Source organism: Struthio camelus, chromosome Z (genome assembly GCF_040807025.1).
Source record: "Struthio camelus isolate bStrCam1 chromosome Z, bStrCam1.hap1, whole genome shotgun sequence".
Classification (NCBI taxonomy): Eukaryota; Metazoa; Chordata; class Aves; order Struthioniformes; family Struthionidae; genus Struthio; species Struthio camelus.
In genome coordinates, this window is record NC_090982.1 from 77,801,609 (window position 1) to 77,822,383 (window position 20,775).

General features: G+C 43.4%; 1 protein-coding gene across 2 annotated transcripts in view; it reads right to left on the reverse strand.

The window, feature by feature from the left end:
* The window catches only part of LOC138064576 (protein unc-13 homolog B-like), a 217,775-nt gene that overhangs the window by 181,518 nt on the left and 15,482 nt on the right, over positions 1-20,775 (reverse strand). For both annotated transcript variants that reach the window (XM_068927825.1, XM_068927824.1), the window contains exons 2-5: positions 9,440-9,469; positions 7,090-7,189; positions 3,399-3,516; positions 2,320-2,443 (exon numbers count right to left, since the gene is read on the reverse strand). In XM_068927825.1, the coding sequence (XP_068783926.1) occupies positions 2,320-2,443; positions 3,399-3,516; positions 7,090-7,189; positions 9,440-9,469 (372 nt within the window). The remainder of the gene's footprint in view (positions 1-2,319; positions 2,444-3,398; positions 3,517-7,089; positions 7,190-9,439; positions 9,470-20,775) is intronic.

The window sequence follows — 20,775 nt, forward strand, 5'->3', positions numbered from 1 at the left end:
CTTCCTAAGATTAATCTTCCACACTCTTGGCACCTCCACCTTTTCAACCTGCTTCTGACCCTCCTGCGGCAGGGCAAACTAAGAAGGGAGAGAATCCAAGAAATCGAGCAGCACTCTTCAAGTGAAAAGCTGCAGAAGCCTCGAAACAGCCAACTAATATTCCCATATTTCCCTGGACATTATAAAACCCTGGACAAAGGGATAACTTTCCACACTCCAAACTAAATTTATTTCAGTGCAGCAGACCTCCCTCTAGAGTTTTCTTATTAAATCTATAATCCACTGAAAATTAATTTGCATCCTAAAGGTTTCCTTTGAAGCCTCATATAATATATTAGACATTGTCTCAGACCTCTGAGAGGCAGTTAAGTGTGGAGTACCTATGATTTCACGATTTGGCACAATAAGCAAAGGAAGAAGTAATAGATTTATTTTATATGATCAACTGTGTTAAATCAAAAACAGAAAAGTCGTAAAACGCTTGTTATCCATTTAATGTTCTCAGTCTTCTGCACATGCTATGGTCTTGTATAATGTAATATATTCTAAAATAGTGGTTAAAAAACAACAGTCTTATGTTTCGAGGGGAGGAGCAGGGAGAAAACAAATTACATGAAATTTTTCATTTGTTAAATCCAGACTGTTCTAACACATAGTGTTTTGCAGGGAGTCTGTTTTCCTAGACGCAAAACACAGATGATTTCTATTAAGCATAGTTCACAGACTGCAACGTAGTCTAAAACATGAATTGCAGAAGAAACTGAATTCTCTTTCAGATATTTTCTGAATACAGAGAGAGAGAGAGAGAGAGAGAGAGAGAGATCACAACTTCATGTTCTTTTAAAGCAGAGATGATTTACAAGCAACGGTGTCAAGATGAACTTAAATGAGAACAGAGTGGCTATAAGCCTTGCCTTTAGCTACGTGTGCTGTCTTCTCTCCTTCTCGACAGCCTGAACATTTTCCCCACAGAAGCAATTTTTCTTTCCACAAGGAAATAAAGTGAGCTGCTCCTCTCCCTATATAACAGGCAACTTCAGTAACAAACTTCCCACTGACAGTGTGACAACAGTAAATCATCAAGGGAGTTTTCATGAGGAAGAAGGATAGCTCCACAACAACATTAGACAACTTAAGATGTTGGATACCTTTCCTCCTTTACATGCAGGACTGTAGTCAAACAGTAGTGCCTGTTACTTCTATAAAACACTGCATTCAGTCAAATGTGCACTATCCAGCTGACTCTTCTGTGCACTCAAAACAGTACATCTGGTGTAGCTCTCATAACACAAGATACAATTTACATCGATTTTAGTGCTGCAGGGCCAAAGCCCGCATCCTTCCTTACACCAAGGAGGGTGTGAGACTAATGGATGACCTAACTTTTTTCCACAGCAGATGGCCAATCCTGACAATTCCTGGCCAAATGCCAGAGGGTGCACAAATACTCCATCAGTGCTTAGATCATGATGCAACATCACTCACACTGCCAGGAGCTTAGCTGCAGAAAACAAGCAACAGGCAGAAGAGGAGAGATGAGTCTTGCAATGACAGACAACTTTGAAACACTTCAACACCCAAAGCAGAAAAAAAGCACACAACCCTCCCAAATACCATCTCTGTTCTAGCTCCTGTGCATTAGTGAAGAGCTGGAAAGAGAAGCTATATAAGCCTTGGATGCATTGTGGCTAAATCCTTCCTTCCTTCCCCTCAACTTTCCTTTTTTTTTTTTTCATTTTTAATTTTATTAAAAACACCTTTACTTGAGACAGCTTTGCTCCAATTACCTTTTCCACATTCTGTCCTTTTCAACCGCAAGTAACTCCCAAGACAAGCAATTATTCCTATGACACTGAGTTATTTATACGTTCTGTTAATGAGAATGTTCAAAAACATTGGGCCTTAATACTTCACGAACTAAGCTGCCTGCTTCTGGCAGAAAGCAAGTGCACCTACTGCATACAGCTCATTCAAAATAGCTCTAATAACGGACTTGGACTCTTCTAGAACCAAACATGTATAGATACAAAGAAGTGAACGTTCCCTGCTTGGACACAAAATGTTTGACTGCACAATCCTGAAATAAATATTACTAGTTTCTAAACATTCAACCACTCGGAGACCTTCAAATCTTGCCTATTTATTCTGACTTTTTAAGTAAGAAAGGAGCCAGTCAAGGAGCGGTCACCAGCGTTGATCTGCGCTGAACTATTTTGCCTGAATTGTGAATGAACACAACTTGATTATAAGGCTCAAATCGCTCCCAAACACTTTCTCTCCAGCATCAGTATCCTAGGTAAGTTATCAAAATTCACTCACCAAAAGGTAACTCAAATCTTGTATCCAGCAAAATTTTATGAGGAGTCGGGTTTTTGGTTCCACAGATTTCATCACGTTTCATTACAACCTCTGCTTCCAGTGTAGACCACTCCCCTGGCCCTTCCTGTGAATTACAAGCCACAAAGGAAGTTTCAGGTCTGGCAAGTGTTTTTGCAGTAATTCTCACACGTTTGCTAGGATAGGAGCCCCACAACATTGTCAAGATGTGACACCCGGTTTTACCGTCTACAGACATCCACTTAGCACATGCTGGCAGCCTTGGTTTCACAAATCCTGAAGGCATATACTTCAAAGCAGAACTATTACATTTGCGGTTCCCGTGAGAAGTGAAGTCCTCAAAGGCAGACACCAAGGAGTGCCTGGACAGTCAGAGGGATTCAGCATCGTCTAGATCTTACTGTCACACTGCTGGGCATCCCCAACCTTTTCCTTTCATTTCTATTATAAATTCCCTCTCCCTGCTCCAAAACCAAATTGAATATTATTTTAAACAAGTGCACTGGATTTGAGGTAAAAGAATCAAGTATGCTCTGATCAGCTGCAAGGAATGCCAAATACAGCAGTTACAGGAGTTACAGATACGAGTGCATCCCATTCCCTAATTTTTTTTAAATAGGAACATCGCTAGGCACCCTCTAACATTGCACTCAGCGGTTGCAGGAAAATGATGTAGACACGTCCTAGGCCTACCTTAAAAGTCAGCTTGTCTGTTACTGGGACAACTACAATGCCCTCTCTCTTTAATAGGGACTTAAAAAAAAAAAAAAAAAAGTTGAGCATCAAACTAAGGGGTCGGGGCCTGAGACTTCAGACACTTGCCAAATATACACGTTCCTTAACACATTAAGCCCTGTTTTTTGAGTTCATATGAGTGCAACGAGACCACAGGCACCTATTTAAGTTCAATTATCTCATGTTGGCAGCCTCCTTCTAGTCCCAAGCTTTGCAAGTTGAAGTTCTTCTGAGAAGCACAGTCCCGAGCTGCACCAGGCTAGATTTGTAATACATTAACTATCAGTACTGGTGCAACCACAGGAGAACTGGTGTGTCAACTTAACCTCGTCAGCTTGGCGAATGGCCTTCAGAGCAATCCACACGGTCCCGACCAGGGTGTCCCAGATCAGTCCTTTGTTCCATACTTCAACAATTAGGCCCAGGTCCAGGCGACTGATCTCACTGCAAGAAAAAAAAAGAAAAGGCAGCATAGGTGAGGAAAAAGCAGAGGACAATCCAGCTCTGCTTGAGATTCTGCATTACCACTGTGATCACACCAGTGAACTCCTTCCACACAGCTTAATCAACCTACAGAGGGCTTTTGGAAGGAATGTGTGCAGCCAAGGTGTCTCGCACACATAGGGAACACTCATTTCTAATGGCCGATTTCTCACAGTTTAACTGCAGAAAGATTGCAAAATAGGACCCTGAACTAACTCATGGGCTGCCAGAGCTGGAAACTCATCTCAGCTGCTAAATACACAGGAGATAGAAGTAAGTTTTGGACTGAAACTTAGAGGCAAGCTGTTCTCTGTCATCAGCCATCCCCACTTCTAACAAATTGGTATCTCCTTTCCCTCAGCAACACAGCAACACGAGCATGCTCTGGCAGACTCAAACATGCCAATATGCATCTGTGAACAGAGCTGCCATACGTCAAGAGTAACAGTCCCAAATACAGCATAACTGCATTAGCAGCACTACCTGTTGCTCAGTGCTGAGTTGCACTGCTTCTGATCCTGCACTAGCTTGTTCCTCTGCACGGCACTGCAAGACTTTGAGCCATGCGAGTCTCTGGCAGCACATGGCAACACAAGCACACAACCTTCGAGTGCTATGTTCCTGGAAATATTTGTCAGAAGGTTTTTGTGTTTGTCTTTCCTCTCAGTGACCAAAGAATACACCTCAAATTCATTTCTTCCCATTGCTCCATGCCATTTATCTCTCTCTTTCATGGTGGTTTATAATATACCTACTCAAGAACAGTGTAACACAGGCACAGTCTGAATATTGGGAGAAATGATAAAGAACAGAAGGCTCCGGAGCTTTCTGTTGATACACAATTGTCTTGCACTTATGTAGCAAGGCTGTTGCCTCTTCTGGTTCGAGTCCAGAACTATCCTTTGTACAGCTGCTAATCTCCAAAATTAGGTATTTCAGACACAAAGAGCTGCTACCCGTTGTGCTTTGGTCCAGCAACGTAAGGCATGCACGTTAAGTTTATCACAGGAGGTTAAAAGCCCGTTAATTGCTAATTTCTATAGACTGTCATCATGGCCAAAAAAAAGGACTGCTGCAAATTCCAGCATCTAATCGGGCTTTGTCTCAGAGACATCTCATACTCGAAAAGAGTACTTTGTATCTGCAAGGTTCAAGACAAACCCTACAGCTACAGCAAAACACTTCAACACCTATTTTAAATCCAAGCGCCTCTGTTCTTGTTTTAGGACACAGAAACTGAGGTCAGGAGCGCCCAGTACTTCGGTGAGTTTACAATTAAGCTAACACACAGTCTTGTTATGAGTTTACTGTTAACATCTTGAAGCTGAGTCTCCAGCCCTCTCCGTTTGGATATGGCTACATAATGTGGCTTGAGGCAAGCTAACAACTAGCCACTCGCACCTTCACTGCGGCACTGTCCTACTGCTTCCCTCCTGGGGAGATGACATTTATCTCACTGCTCAGATAAACCTGCAACACCAACACAAACAAGTGATTTTTTCTGTTGGCTGGACCTCTGTGAGGCCAGAGGGGGAAGGAAGGGAAGATTCATTAGATTGGCTCAGCCATACTGTAAAACCACGGTCTCTGCTTCAACCTAGAGCAACCAGAGCAAGACTCTGGCTGTAAGACACCCATGGGGCTTCTGTCCAGAGCTTCACAGGAGAGGTCACCAGCTAGGAAAGAAAGATTTTCAGGACGGTGGCTTTGATTGCTTTGACTATGTCTCCGTTTCTCCACCTTCTGGTGAGAGGCAGAATAGCTTCAAAAAACAAAAGAGCTGAGATTTGAATTTAATGTCTTTCCCATTCCACACACACAAAATTTAAATGAAAGACATTTCTAACAACTTCAGCACCGCTTTAATTATCGTGTTTTAAACATCATAGTTTGTATTTTCACTAAAGAGGTGCTTGCTTGTAAACACGCACTCATTTCAAAGCTTCTTCAAAATTAGAGGATGTTCCCAAAGAAGACGTTAAAGTGCTCTACTGGTCTGGTAGATAAGCAAATCTCAAACATCCCCAGAGCCTCAAATTCTGAAATGTTACTTCTGACAAGGAGTTCAGAAGCAAAACCAACATTCACACACAGAAAGTGTTTTCTTGCTTGCAGTGTATTTTTCTACCATGCCTTATAAAGGAGGTAAACACAAACACAGACAGTAAAAAGCTCCCTTTTTTTTCCCCTCAGGGAAAAAAATACTACGTTCAAAAACCTTTTCCAGCTCCAGAAAGAAGAGCAAACCAGTAAACAGTTGCATTGGAATATCAGTGTTAGTTCTCCTGGGCCAGTTTAATGTACACAGGATCAAGCAAAACACACTGGCTGCCACGTGCTACAAAAACATCACAATAACTGTGCTGTTGCCTGGGTAAAAGCAGAGAAGAGCAGGGTGAGGTAGTTTAGCTAATATGCTGCTTTTATATCCCTTAGCAACTAATTACGGAGTGGCACAGTGACCTTACAGCATGTTAGCTAAGCTCCCAGCTGCAAGGGGAGAGCAGTCCCAGGGGCGACGGGGATGGTGGCAAACGTGGTCATCCAAAATAAACCCGTCGTTCTTCAGTCGCTCCTGAGTCACCTTCGCAGTAGCTGGCTGGGTTTAAAGCTAGTTCCTGCCCGCAAGTCCAAGCCAAAGCACAGGAAGAATGAGTTAATAGCCTGGGTACTAGCATGGGATTTGGCAGATGGGTACAACTCCCTGCCCCAGCCTCCCTTAGCGGGATTACCTCAGAGCTGCGTGGTTTACCCTAATGTCAGCCACAGCCCTGGTCTGAACAGAAAGTGCCGAGCTGAGATGATCATGCAATTGATGTTTCACCAGACACTGAAGACGGGCTCCCAACTCTCCTTGCAAGAGGAGCACACTCCCATATGCCACTCCAAAAGGAGATGAGGGCTACAAAATAAGGGACATGGGAGCACAGCTAGGATAGCAGCACTCTGCCCTGTACCAAACCAGGTGAGCTCCTCGCCCAGAGACAGAAGCTTCTGGGCGAGGACGCTCTGGGGAGAGGACGACCAACTGCTGCCGTACGGGGGGAGTGCACTCACAAAGCACCATGTGGGTGTCTTGCTACAGAGACTATGCAAACACCTCAGACCCACGGAAAAACAGCAGCATTAGCTTTGACTCCATGAGATGGACACCATGTCATTCCCATAACTAAGAGCCGGCCGCGGTATCACGCTCGGCTCCCGGATCCCCATCGTAGATGGGGCAGCCAGCCCTCACTGCGCCCTGACACACAGGATCCAAGAGCAGGAATCCAGGCAACCCGGGACCCTTACAGAACACAGGCTGCTCCCACCATTCCATCAGTCGGGATCAATCTCCCAGCCCACATCTCCTTGAGCACAAGCTACTGCGTAAAATAGAAAATCAAATGATTTAGGGTGTCAACAGGTTTGCGCACTTTGCCTGCATAAGTACTCCAGTTCATACAATATGCTAAGGAGCTTCCTATAAACGTCAATGCTGTGGAAAGATTCGTGCACAAGCACCTCACTGCCATGCAACACCGTACTTACAACATGAAATCCTGTTCCCAGCATGGCTGGTCCCCTCGCACTGCTACTGTTGTGCTCTTCACATTTTGCACTTTCAGGGTCACATACGTATTGAATTTATCTGGGGAATGAGAGGCAAAAAATTATCTTCTACAGCATACGCACCATGTCATCGCATAAACGCAACGTTTCAAAGCTTTCAGTCCATACATTGCACTTTAGAGAACCCAAAATAAACAGCCCATGTGGGGAGACATCACTGGGTTAAAGACCTAAATATTGAAAATGTCTTTCAAAGGCCTCCGCCTTCCATCAGTGTCAATCCCATTTTCTTAGAAATTCACGCATGAACAAATAAAAAGTCTTCCCTCCCAAACAACAGGCAACTAAGCACTTACGGTAAGTAAAGGGCAGGGGGAGGGAGAGGGTAAAACCCTGAAGAACATAGCCACTTTAAATGGCTGCTTACTGAAACGCAAAGGAGGGGAAGAAGGGACAGTCCCCCCCAGTGTGAAGGGATAGTGCCCATCACACAGACCATGCAGAGCTAAAAACAGATATACAAAACATACAAGCAAGAAGCAATTGAAACGGAAGGGAAAAGACCGTATGATCAGCCTGACTGCTCTCCTAGTTCCAATCTGGTTTTCCAACTGTGAGTCCACAAAGGGCTTTCTAATGACAAGTTAAAGGCAACAGGGAAATACAGTGATCTATGCTAAATATGCAAAAACTGATCTGTAGTGCCAAACCAGCTGAACTAGAAGAACCATGTTACACTCGCATTTTGACAAGTCCGGGTTTGTTAAGATTTTCTGCTTTTTCTTTCAAATCTAACAGAAAAGCCCGGAACAACTTTTTTCCTCATTGCTGCTACTTCTTTGCTAATAAAACCAAAAGCAGGCAAATAGACACAGAGGACGTTTGAGTATCAGCATCTGAGAACAAGCAAGTCCCCTTTAAGGGGAACTACTGCATCAGGCATCTCTACTAGCATTATCAAACCTGGAACAAGACACACACTAAGCAGCGAGAAAGCAAAGAACAAATTCTAATAATTAGGTGTTCTGCTTTATCTATGCCCTGCGTAAATCAGATCACAGTCCATTTTAATGCTGCGCAATTCACACACACCAGTGCTGCCAGCTACTATAGCACATCCTAGCATCTAGCTTCAAATATCTTAATACACGATCCAGAAGCTCAGGCAGAAGTGGGAGTCACTGGAAGCTGGACACCATATCTAGCTACACTGCTTGCATCCCTCCTGGCACACTGGGCCATACACTTCACTTGTGCTAAATCTAGGCTGTAGGAAGCATTTTGCAGCCCTGAGCAGAGCTGCTGGATGGAGAATGCCTGGAGTACATACTGTCTCCCTTCCAGCCTGTGCACTCAGCTTTCCTTTCCTGGAAAACCAAGGCTGGTGTGTGTAGAGATCGGGATCTGATGTGGAGTAAGGACAAGGAGATAGCAAAAGGATACACACAAGCATGCCTGCAGTTCAGCTATAGCCTGGTGACCCCTCTACCAAGGGAATACAGCTGAATGAGTACATCATGAATATAGCTGTGCAACTGCTTTGGACCTAAACATTTTAGCGTATCTTTCTCCAGAAGCCACACCTCTTTCCTTTCTTCAAATGTCCCCAAAACGATATTTCAAACAAGCAAGTTTAAAAACCACTGGGCTCCAAAGAAAGGCAAACTGCTTATTCTTTTGTAAAAAGCACATCAAATTGCATTCAACAAACATGCCTAATTGCTGAGGGACTCCTTGCTAGCTACCGAAGCACAGTAAAGTAGTTATGTAGACTGTAAATTGTGCGCCACCAACTGTTTGTTGTTATTTTATTATGTGGACACAAAACCAGGCGGATGCGATTTTGATCCCAACTACAGCCATTAAGGGCTGCCACTAAGAGAATGAGTCGCTTCTGTGGTAGCGTCCAGCAACCCCAATCAGTGCAGGGGTCGGGGGGCACTGGATCCAGACAGGCACACACCAGTGGCTGGGACGCACCAGTTCTGCTTGGCAGATGTTTTCACATGAAAGATGAGACAAAAGGGCAGGCTGGGGTGGGAGCTGGTGACAGTAGATGAAAATTGACTTTCCTCACTTATCGCCTTGTTCAGGTCAGATGAGCAGGTAGAGGTTTCTCAGCACGGTGACGCCAGGTCCCCTTTCAGGCTGTATAACTCAGACAGCCTGGACTCTCAGGGTAGTTGTTGTCACTCATACGGAGAACATAGAGGTGCAGAGAGGGGTTAGATGAAAACTGTGGGGGTGAAGCAGCGTGAGCAGGAACAGGAGCAAGTGTCACTGCTGCTGTGAACAAGATCAACTGGAACAAGGTCAGAGCAGGGCTTACCTGGTGGTCCTTGAAGTTTGGCTTTTTTAACTGTACAGAAAAAACAAAAAAAAAAAGAGGTTATCAGTGATTTTGTCTTGCTACACTTTCATTCTAGGAGACATTTAGTGCCACAGGACATCACGGCCATTGGACAACATCCCCAACAGAGAACTGGAAGCCAGAAATCTGTACTGGTTTTCACAGCTTAACAAATCTGGAGACAGAGCTTCTTCTGTGCCCCACCTCACCTCTCTAGATTGATGCAGTTAGGAAAAGAATTATAGGATTAATGTTTGGAAAGCACTGTGATGTGGCTAACAAAACAATTTCAAAATCAGTCCTTTGCAAACCAGAAGTCATTACTTCTGCTTAGCAAGACATCACTTCATATCATCTCACTTAGAAAGTTATGGATACTCTAGAAGAAGTAAACATTACTATATAAACAAAGAACATCTCTTCAGCAGGACACAGCAGACTTTCAATCACAACTTGAAAATAATCATCCAAGAATTATCTCTATAATACGACATCTATAAATGAAATGAACCCTCTATGCCAAACAAGCAGCAGGCTGAACTCAAATGTCACTCGTCAGAGCTCTCGTCTGTTAATTTAATTCCAGGACAGTATTTATCAAAAAACAACGATCAGAACATAAAACAGCACTGGTTCTTATCTCTCTGGACGGAGACAGTCCACGTCAAACTAAGTGAGATTTTGTTTACGTTTCTCTTTTGCAAGCTCGTATCCTCAATGACATTGCTAAGCTAAGTACTGAGGTAAGACATCTATCTCCAGGCTCCTCTAGCTTTCCCAATGGAAGCTTCATAACACTAACAAGATATTTGACAAGCTAGGAAGCAAGATATACTTGAGAGCAAAAAAGAGTTGAAGGGGGGAGGTAGGGCATCTTCCTCCAGAAAACAGGGCACCCAACATTTACTAGCATCCCACAGTGACTAATTTCCAAGAGAAATGCTCTAGAAGGAAATCATTTTTTTTTTAATGGCCTTTACATGGTTATATGCACAGAGTTACAACCGAGCGTGATGCTGGAGAACATGCTCGCTATCTGATAAATGCCTCTTTGCAAGCATTCACAGCCCAAGCAGATGTTTCTATGCAGGGAATGCTGTACCAGTTGTAGCATGGGACAGGGAGGTCTCAAACAGGAGTTAGAAGTGCTGCAGCCTTTAGCAAGACTGTGAAGCCCTGCAAGCCTTATTTCCAAAATAAATAGACGCATTTTCTCGCAGATTCAGGGCCTGAAGTATTCCTGCTGCTAAACCTAGTGGTACAAGCAAAGCACGCAAGGGTCGCAGCCCCAGTGTTCCAGCTGACTGAAGATGCAGATTTCTTTTTAACCTCCAAACCAATCAATCTGTTTAATCACGGAGAAAGAGGCAGGGCAATCTACCTGCTTTCTAGGTGCCTTTGGATATAACACAAAAGCAGGTGTTTCACGAGTCAACATTGCCCTGGAGCAGGTAGACACCAGCTTATCTTAGATCCTCTCTACCCCCTCTTTGGAAAAGGCAGGGGACACAAAGAAACAAGTGCATGTGCTTGAGGGAAGGGAGAAAGGGAGAAAGACGGCAGGGGCGTGTGCAGTAAGCTAAGCTTCAGCCAGTCTCGCTCCCTGGTCAGCGGCAACAAGCTCCACTGCTGTTAGCAGGGAAGCGGATGCACCCCCAGCGCGGAAATTCAGGGATTATTTATTAGAAAAGCAGCCAGAGCAGGCCAATCGCTCCCAGCCACACCGAGACAAACGTGGTCTCCGCAGCAAGCGATATGCAAACTAAGAGACAGATGGCTGTCTGCACATTGTGGTCTCAACCTCTAAATATTAAGAGGTTCATTTGATGGTATGCAGAAGAGTTCCTGGTGCAGGGCTCCAGCAAGAGCTGTCCCACGGGTCACAGCAAAGGGGATGATCTGGAGCGGCAGTGAAGCGAAACACAGGAGATCCCGAGCCTGCTGCAGACCCACGTAACACAAAAATGAAGCATTGTATTTATAATACCTAGAGGCCCTGGGCTCATTCCCTGCAGACAACCTGCACATAACAAGTTACACCTTCAACTGCAGAAGCAGGGCTTATTTATAAGAGCTTGATCACAGACCTGGAAGCTTCATCTACTCCAGCAATTCTCTTGCTCGTTCTGCAAGTTAACCCAGTGTGTCCAAAAAGTTTCCCAGGAAAAGTGACTTGGATATATTTTGATTTTTTAGCTCAGTGGAAAGCACTTCGTAGGCACATGTAAAAATCTTTGCAAAGCTGCAGCTCCCACAACACTTTAGGATCAGATCTGCTGCAAGACCGCAGGGTTTCCCATACAGTAGGGTGAATGTCCTGGAGGTCGGAACTGGAAACAGCCACTAGACACTACCAAGACCCAGCCTGTTCACAGGATGGGTGCGATACAGCAGAACAGTGTGCATCAAGCCACTGCTGATCAACTGTGGCTTCAGAAAGGAACAATAGCTTAGCTTTCCCAAGGGACATTTTTGTACCCACACCTGCTCGTTCCATCTCACTAGAGCTCCCTAAAAGGCCCCTATATGCCAAGCGTCCAACAAATGACGCAAAGGAGCAATGAAGCCATGAAAGAACCTGAACCATTATCAGTTAAATGCAGTGTTACAGCAAAGCCTAAAAACCAGTTGCTACTCCCATGGTTCGTGGGTTGGTAGACTGAAATCAAGCCGCATGGAACAGCACGCTTTATAGATTAAAATTTGTATCACAAAAGGAAACCGTTCTCCGGAGCATGCAGCAATGCCAGGTATCACAGATGCATTTGCTTCTGGACTGTCACAAACTAAAAACCTGAAGACAATAAATCAGAGATCTAAAGGAGCAATTTCCTTACTCCCATGCGCAAACAAAAAAAAAAAAAAAAAGCCAAAAAGGTTATCCCAAAAGCTCCTCCGAGTTCTGGGAAAGCAGTAATTGGAAACTAACTGGAAATATTAAATCCTGTCCAGTTTCAAACAGCTGCTCTCAGCAAACTGGGCAGCGCAGAAAGCCCAGCCATTCAGAGGCAAACGTTAAATTGCACTGAACAGTAATTCTCCTATGCCACTGCAATGCTCTGTGGGAAGGAAGGGATTGAAAATGATAGAAAATAAGAACAGAAAGAGAAGCCTAGAGCTTTGCACTGCCATGTGGGAACAATGCATTATAGCGATGCATAGAAAAGCACCTGCTCTCACTAAGCAAACGAAAGTGCATTTAGTTGCAGGAGAAGACTGGCATATGAGAGTCACACCTACCACACCTCACTTCCAGGAGCACTGATAGCACCTACTAGAAAGCAGACAGACTGCACTGAAATAACTGGACACATATTGGGCGGACAGATATGAAAGCAACTATAACTGATGTAAACATTTCATTCATCCAGAGAATTGCCCTTGGGAATCCTTCACCATTTTGGTGTTACTCTAAATAAAGAGGGGAAATAAAGGGCTCTATACCCGTCAGCTACAAAACACTGGAAAGCCAAACAGACTCCTAAAGCCTAGAAGACAGAAAACATAAGCCAGAGTTTGCAGAAAAGGTTCAGAATCATTTTGGGAGAGTGGAAAAGCAACAGTAAAACATACATCACAGTTATTCTTAAATTCAATTTTACAGAGAAATCCTTGCTACCAATTTATTTTTGAATTCTTCTAAAATAATGTTTTTTCTGACTGGGTATACCATAACCCAGACGGAGGGGCGGGGGGGGGGAGGGGTTATCAGCGTGTCAAATTACTGTGAGGCTCATACATCACATTTCTCAAACCTCCTGAATGGGAACATGCTCCTATTCAGTTAGGGAGTTCATGGATAGTCTGAAAAACTGCAGATTCAAGCTCACCTTTAACATTTGCTTTGCAAATCGGAGGGATGTAGACACAGGGAGTGCCCGAGCAGATGGCCAAAAGATTACATCCTAACTAAATCCAGCACATGACAGGAGCTGGTCACTGATCACACAACAACAAAATCTACATCCTGACACAGAGGCCAATAAAGTACCAAAGACGGGCTGCATGGGAAAGGAGGAGAACGAGAAGATGCAGTTTAATGCTCTTAAAAAGAAAAGCAATGCTGAGAGCAGAGCATTCAAAATGCATTTTCATGATCAGCTAATGTACACAAGCAATTTGACAAATAGCTTCCTCTTCCCTGCAAAACTTGAATGCAGTGTTAATGTGTTTTAGAGAACCGGCCACGTACACCAACTTGTTCAGCTGAAGGCAGTTACTGTACAGCAGAATCCGTTCATAGTCCCATTTCACTCTGCTGGGCTTTTCCTACCTCTTGCAAGTGCCTCAGACTTCAGTGCACACTGATATAAAGCACCATGCAAAGGTTGCTTAAACAACAGAAATAACAGACAACTGCAAGAGGGTTCTACTATCCAAGACTAAGTCAACACACCAAATTCACGCCCTGTGCATCATGCAGTACACGCGCAGAAAGGAGGGACTCCCTTCTGAGAGAGAAATGCTGGCTAGTCACTGCTGTAGCCTTACAGGTCTGTTACATTTTCTGCATAAGCTGCACTGAGTCTTTGGTGACCATTTTGCCACGTGAACCCTGCACCAACTGCTACAGCACACGTACAGATAGAAAGAGCCAGAAACTCAACACCTAGTCCCTCTTGAAAGCTGTTTCTAAGACCCATGAAAGGCTGGCAAGCGAGGCAAGACTGCTGCATCTACCAAGGACTGCTCTGTTCCTGGGGGTCCAACCCTGATACACAGGTACCTTTCCTCACCCTGGAAATCAAGAAATTTTATAGATCACGCATAGCCCCTGCCAAGGGGCTATGCAGATGTGAAAACATCCTCACCTCTCACTCGCAGGCAATGAAGCCACCAGAATCCAGAAGATGCTCCACACTGTAAAAAGCTGGAGCCACACAGTGGCCTTAGACCCTCCCACGTTAAGTTGGTCACTGTTTTGTTTCACACATTCCCTATGGAAATGCAGCAGCATCAGACAGTCATGCTATTAAATGCAATTGCACGTGCAACAGCAGAAAGCAGAATGACTATGCTGTGAAACTCCTCTCATGCCATCACGACTCTAGGAAAAGAGGAGCTGCATGAAACAGCAGCTTAATGGTTTCCGAAGCCTGCTATGAGGATTCAACGTGTCACAGCCCCTTGGTATTTCCCAGCCTGAGACAGGTTTAAAAACCAGAGCTTCACTGCATTCTCATACATTCAGAGCTAAATTATGTTCAGAAGGAAAAGATTTTCCTTAAATAACTAAGAAGGAAAAGAACAGTTGCACAGGAGTCCTATCAGCAACTCATAGGCACTCACTAGCGCTTTGGGAGCCTCTGCTGTAACTGCAAGAGAGCCCAGAACAGGGCCCGTTCAGACCCATCTCCTAAAACCAGAGCGCTGCTGAACTAAGACAGTTATCGCACCTGAGAGATTCCTCGGCACCTAAGGGGTGGTATGGAGACAAGAGACTAAAGTCAGGTTAATTACTTCTATGCTTTATCTTACTGCCAGGGAAAACAAATCACTGGTTTACATATAACCATTGTGCTACCCAGCCGGTGAAGGGAGCATTTTATGCACCAGTGTATTCCCTTCAAAGATTACGTGCTGGAAACACACTGGGTACACCTTCATGTATCAACAGACATAAAAGCTGAGACCGCATTGACAACAAACAGAGAATAACTTTTTTTATTGCTTGGCATGAATGGATTTCGGTTGTGGGCTGGGTTGACCTGAGAGCTACTCTGGCAGCAGAAGAAAGAAGAGCCACTACAACAGAAACGTAGCACAGATCCATCAGTACTCAGAGAACTAAGGCTGGGTCTAAAGGCAGGATTTTTCTGACTTAAAACATGAAACAGTCCTTCAAAAATCCATCATATTTGACTGAGATGACAGTGGGGGGATCCAGATAGCCTGAACTGCAAGCCAACAGTAGCACTAAACTTACCTCAACTGAACGGAGAGCTTTAATCTGCTTTAATAAGTAGTCCAAAATAAATGGAACGGACAAAATATGCGTTTATTAATTTTTAATAGTTCATCAACATGAAAAAACCACTTTCACACTGCACTTCCTGTTCTCGAAGCAGGGAGCTTTCCTCAATTGGACCACTCTCAACGCCCACAGGACAACTTGTCTCACCTTTCTCAAGACCTTGGGAACTATGTCAAGCAAAGGGAAGTTAGGCTCAGTTTAGCAGGCAACTATATTTAAAAAACAACTACTGTCCCTCTTGGATTCTCTCAAGAAGGAGAAAGAGAGAGAATATTTTCTGTTGCTTCTGGTAGCAAATTGATCTACCCAAGGGATTTTCGTTTTGCCAAACGTCTTGAGAATGAATTAGAATCCCTCCTAATTCACATGAATTAGCATCTTCCTGATCAAATGATCTGCAAATTCATTACCGTTTCCCAAGACGCACAAAGCTACCAAGTGTATTTGATTTACAATGCAATATTCCAACAAATAGCTTCCTAATAGTCACTCCACCCTTTCTGTCCACAGGATGGTGACTGATAGCAGCTAGGACACAGGTGACACTGCTTGGAAGAATTTCCCAGATTCCTGTGCTAACCCCATCCAGCTTCAGTACCATTTTTGATATCAAACCTAGAAAAGCACTACGGAAAGTACATACATATCTCTCCCAGTAACCCTCTGGATAGCTGAGTCTCACTAGATGCTATATATCATAGTCTTATCTAAATCTCCTTCATCACTGCCATAGCCTATCAGCTTTTGAGTAGGATATCTCAAGAATTCCCTACTCAGTGTCTTACTCACCTGAACAGGGCACCCGGAGAGTCAAATGGACAACATAATCTACACAAAACTGAGCAATTCTACATTTAATATACTTTACTGGAACCAATTATCAAAACAAAGATGTATCTGACTGTGTTGCTCAATCATCCTAGTGAATTAAGTAATTTCATACCTCCCGCAGACACTGTCACTTTTCAGCTCAGTTCTTGAACGAAACTTACTAATGTATACAGCACAGCTCTGCTGGTACCACAGCTTCACAGCACTCTGCTTCTATCCTTACAAAGTTACTAGATAACTTAAACAACACATTTAAAGGCTTGATAGGAAATCCTTTTTTAACAGTTGCAAACACACCAATTGAAACCACATTCTCAAAGTACAGCTTGAAGAGAGGACCAGCTCTGCAGACACCTTTGGCAAGCTGGGGGTGTACGTGTGTGTAGTTTTTTTTTTTAAATGCAGCTCAATCCTTCCCAGCAATAGAAGCCTTCTATTAAAAGGCCCTACTTCTCTAAAAGGGATTTTAGACAGCAGAAGGAGTGGCAATTCAATTTATCTTTACTTTCTACAATGGTTTCATGCAGCAGGCGGTTAATGTATGTAGGCTTCTACACACTTTCAATGACAAAATAGATTCAGACAGTTGGAAAGACAGCTGGATCTCGTTTACGGGTTAATCTGTTACCAGATTTGATTTGACTCACCGACTTAACATCACACAGGTTTTCGTACTCCTGAACTGAAGAGTTTCATATGCGTTCTCATTTGCTGCTTAGCTCGAGAACTCACATACTTGAAATATTTCCTAAAGTATTTCAAGAACATAAATTCACACGTGAAGAAAACGTCACCATGCAGTTAGGACACTCCTGCAGAAACCTGGAAGACTGTTCTAGAGAAATTTCTTCTTAAAGAGCAGCAATTAAAGATTACAAACAGTGCTACAGAATACATGCCAAAGGGCTACAGTGATTTTTATTAAAGAGCTAGCACGGTCCAGAACAGGATCCGTGCTGGCAAATAGGTATGACCACTAGGTATGAAGCCTGTACTGCAAAAGGATTGCAGCATTTTAAAACACGTTCATCGTTTTGACCAAAAACTCAGGGGATCTTATCAATACAAAACTTAAAATATTGATGAGTTCTTTTGGAAGCCACAGCTTGCATCAATATTATACGGAGCACCAACAGTTACTGAAGCTTCTGCTTTGCACTAAGGAAACTGCAAGAAGTTTACTTGCACATGATCCCAGAAGAAGCTTCCTGAAAGTCGGCAGGAAGCATTCAATTGATCTCATACAAGCAGCAGCTGAAATAAGTTTGACAGTATTGTTCCTTCTCCCTGGGGGGGAAAAAAAAGAGCATATTCATGATCCATACAGCCAAAAAAAGCTGGAAACAGATGCTCAGACCGTAAAGAAAGTGTGAACATGAAGTCTTGAACTTTACAACCCCCTGTAAGAGATAAGCACTGCCAGTGAATCCAGAATGCCAACAGCCCATAAAAGACTTTCCAGTTTTTACATTAACTGCACTTGGAAACAGAAAAAGTGAAGAAGCTCCCAGTTCTAGGCAGTTTGCTTGGCTATATGCTGAGCAGAAGAGAAGAGGAGGAGAAAGTCTAAGGAGAGGAGCGGAACATATCACCTTGGAATTCCCAAAGCCAGGAGGAGACAAGTCTCACCTCCTTTTTCAGGTTAAGGGGCTATCCCCTTTTCCCCCATTTGTATGGTCTTGTAGATCATCTGACAGGCAGTCAGTCTCAAGAGACGTCCCCAGCCAATGCATAGCAGATCAACCACATGAGCTCAAGTCACCCTTCAGGTCACTAGAACAAATTGAGAATCATAAGCTATCTCCTGCCAGCTTTGACACTCACTGGAATTCCAACTTCCCAGCGCTCAAAGAGATTTCTTCCCTCTAGTGAGACATCTCGTTACCAGCTCTTAACGGTTGTGTGGAAAACATCTGCTCCAGTTCTCAAGAGCTCCATGCTGGAGACAAAGTGCCTCAAAGATATACCAAGCTTGCATGCTGCTCTCTGGAGAGCCCTGCACCTCATCACTCACCTCTTCAACTTATCTGACAAGAATCATGATCCCAAAGCAAACTGACCAGTTAATTCTAGCAAGGTGAGAGCCAGTATACTCAGACGCTTTTTTAGCATTATACTTTACTTCTCTGTAACCTTCACAGAGACATGTTAACATCTACCTGAAATTTAACTCCACTCCTAGTTGTCACCTCAACATCTCTGTTTGCTACTCAAACCCAGAGGCACTGAGAGACTCGAGCTATTTTCAGATGGTTCTCTTCATCAAGGAAAGAAAGACCTGAAGTATCAGCTCCTTTGCCCTACTTCGCCTCACAAAAATTAAAAGAGCTGCAATCAAAGTCATATTACATTATTTGCAAACCATATCCCAGAGAGACATTTTGGCCGTCTCACGGTTTGCCTTTTGGTTACTGCCTCTCCCCCCACCAGCAACATGACTAGAGTAAGTCCCACAGTCCCACTGCTCAAACTGGATGGTGGGATATCCCCAAGAGCCACTTTAACATCAGTGACACTTGGGACCCAAACATCAGATATCTCCTGCCCTGCAGATCAAGGGATTCTTTACACACCTTCAGCAGGAGTTTACACTAACTCACGTGGCTGCACACACAACTGACAAAGAGTAGTCACATCACGATAAGAAGGATTGCACCACAAGCCCCTTTTGCTTGGGTAAGGTACCAGGCTAACACCTCAAAGATTTCTAGGAAAGAGCATGAGAAGAGGATACAACAGTACCTATCCTATATAGTGATGTGCCCCCCACCTCCCAGCTGCTAGGCTCTGGACCCAGAGGTGGTGCTTTTGGATTTAGAGTTTCATATGGTCCATTCTTCCACCAAATCTCCTTCATCTCCAATGAAACCAAGACTTAAGGGCTCCAACAAGCAATCTCAGGTGAATTCCACTTCGGTAGTTCCTTAATAGTGAGAGGGAACACATGCTTCAGAGACCTCACTTCACAGTTTGTCCCCTTTGCTATACATCTTTACTGTCACTTGACACTGGTATCAGATATTTCAAATTAAGTAAGCAACTAAAGCAAACTCTGGACGAGACATCCACACACCATTGAGAAGAAAGGGACTAGCACCCATAAGAGAAGCAAGATGATTCTTCACCTGCACGTTTGACACAGCAAATACATTTTTTTTAATAAACAGCCTCCCCATGATCACAATATGCTAAAGAAAAACCTTCTTCAAATTTTGTGGGGCTATAAATGGAGTTAAGTCCCTCATTACTACCACCACCATTCCATAAGGTTACATTCACATACATGAGATGGTCTGAGTAATCCCTCCTAGCCTCGGACTGACCTAGCACAGGCAAAAAAGCATCACCGCAGATGATTTGGACTGGATCATTTGCATTTTTCTTGAGAAGCAGGGAAATAAATACATGCTGATATTTTGTTATGTTGTGCTTACAAAGCAAGAGATAACACTTTCTTCCAGAGTTTCCTTTCCAAAGGGGAACAGAGGGTAGCGAGGGAGAAATGGATTTGATTCTACTTGTGTAACAAAATACCTGTTAAACAAAAAGGCAATTGAGGATGCAGCCAACTTCCCTGATCCTAGAGAAAACAGCTCCATATATATGCACTTAACATCTGAACACATAAGCTAGCTTTTAAAAAGCATGGCTAGGAGAAATTCTCGAATATCCATTTCTTCCTTTTTTGGTTGATCAACATGGACACGTTACTGAAGATTCACTCAAGTTTCTGTTCAGCAGTTGCTTTGAACTGAGCAGTGAGGACAGGAACAAAATCTCTTATTCAAATCACAGAGATTATAAGAGGTTAATCCTCCTGATGCTAGCAACACAGACAACTCTGTCGGGTGACCTGGTTCCCCAAGGAAGAGGTGAACTAACCAATAATCCAACCTGTCTCTTCTCTCCAACATTCTGTTGCAGTCTTTATTTTATTTTATTTTATTGGTTTAAAAAAAAAAAAAAGTAGTAAATAAAGCTTGGATGCAAAGTACTGGAGGGAGTTACTTACTGTGTTTGTCACTTTCCCTCCAAAGAGATTTTCTCTTAAATTTTGCTTCAATCCCTTTGCTTTAAGGAGTTCCCTGACGGTTACAGATTTCTCCTGAATTTTTCATTATTTTATAGCCAGAAGGGGCAGCATCTCTACTCTTGCATCAGTGTCTGTTTAAAAAAAAAAAAAAAAGTGCATATATAGGAAGTATCCTTACATTATAAGGGAGGAAGAGACAGACAGATAATACATCAAGTCTGCTGGAAGCCAGTTTTAGTTACTGAGCTGACAAGCCAAAGAGGAGGAAAAATAAAAACCCTCAGAAATCAGATTGTTTTAAAATAAGATTTAGATAAAATTCACCTCTTTACAGAATACTTTCTTCCAAGATGTGAAGCGCAATCAGTAGCTGCTCAGACATAGTAAGTACTGGTAGAGGCCACTTAAATGATCAGAAACTTGCTGGAGTCACCAGGTCAAATCACACAGCTTGCTCACTGCAAAGTAACAGCTCTT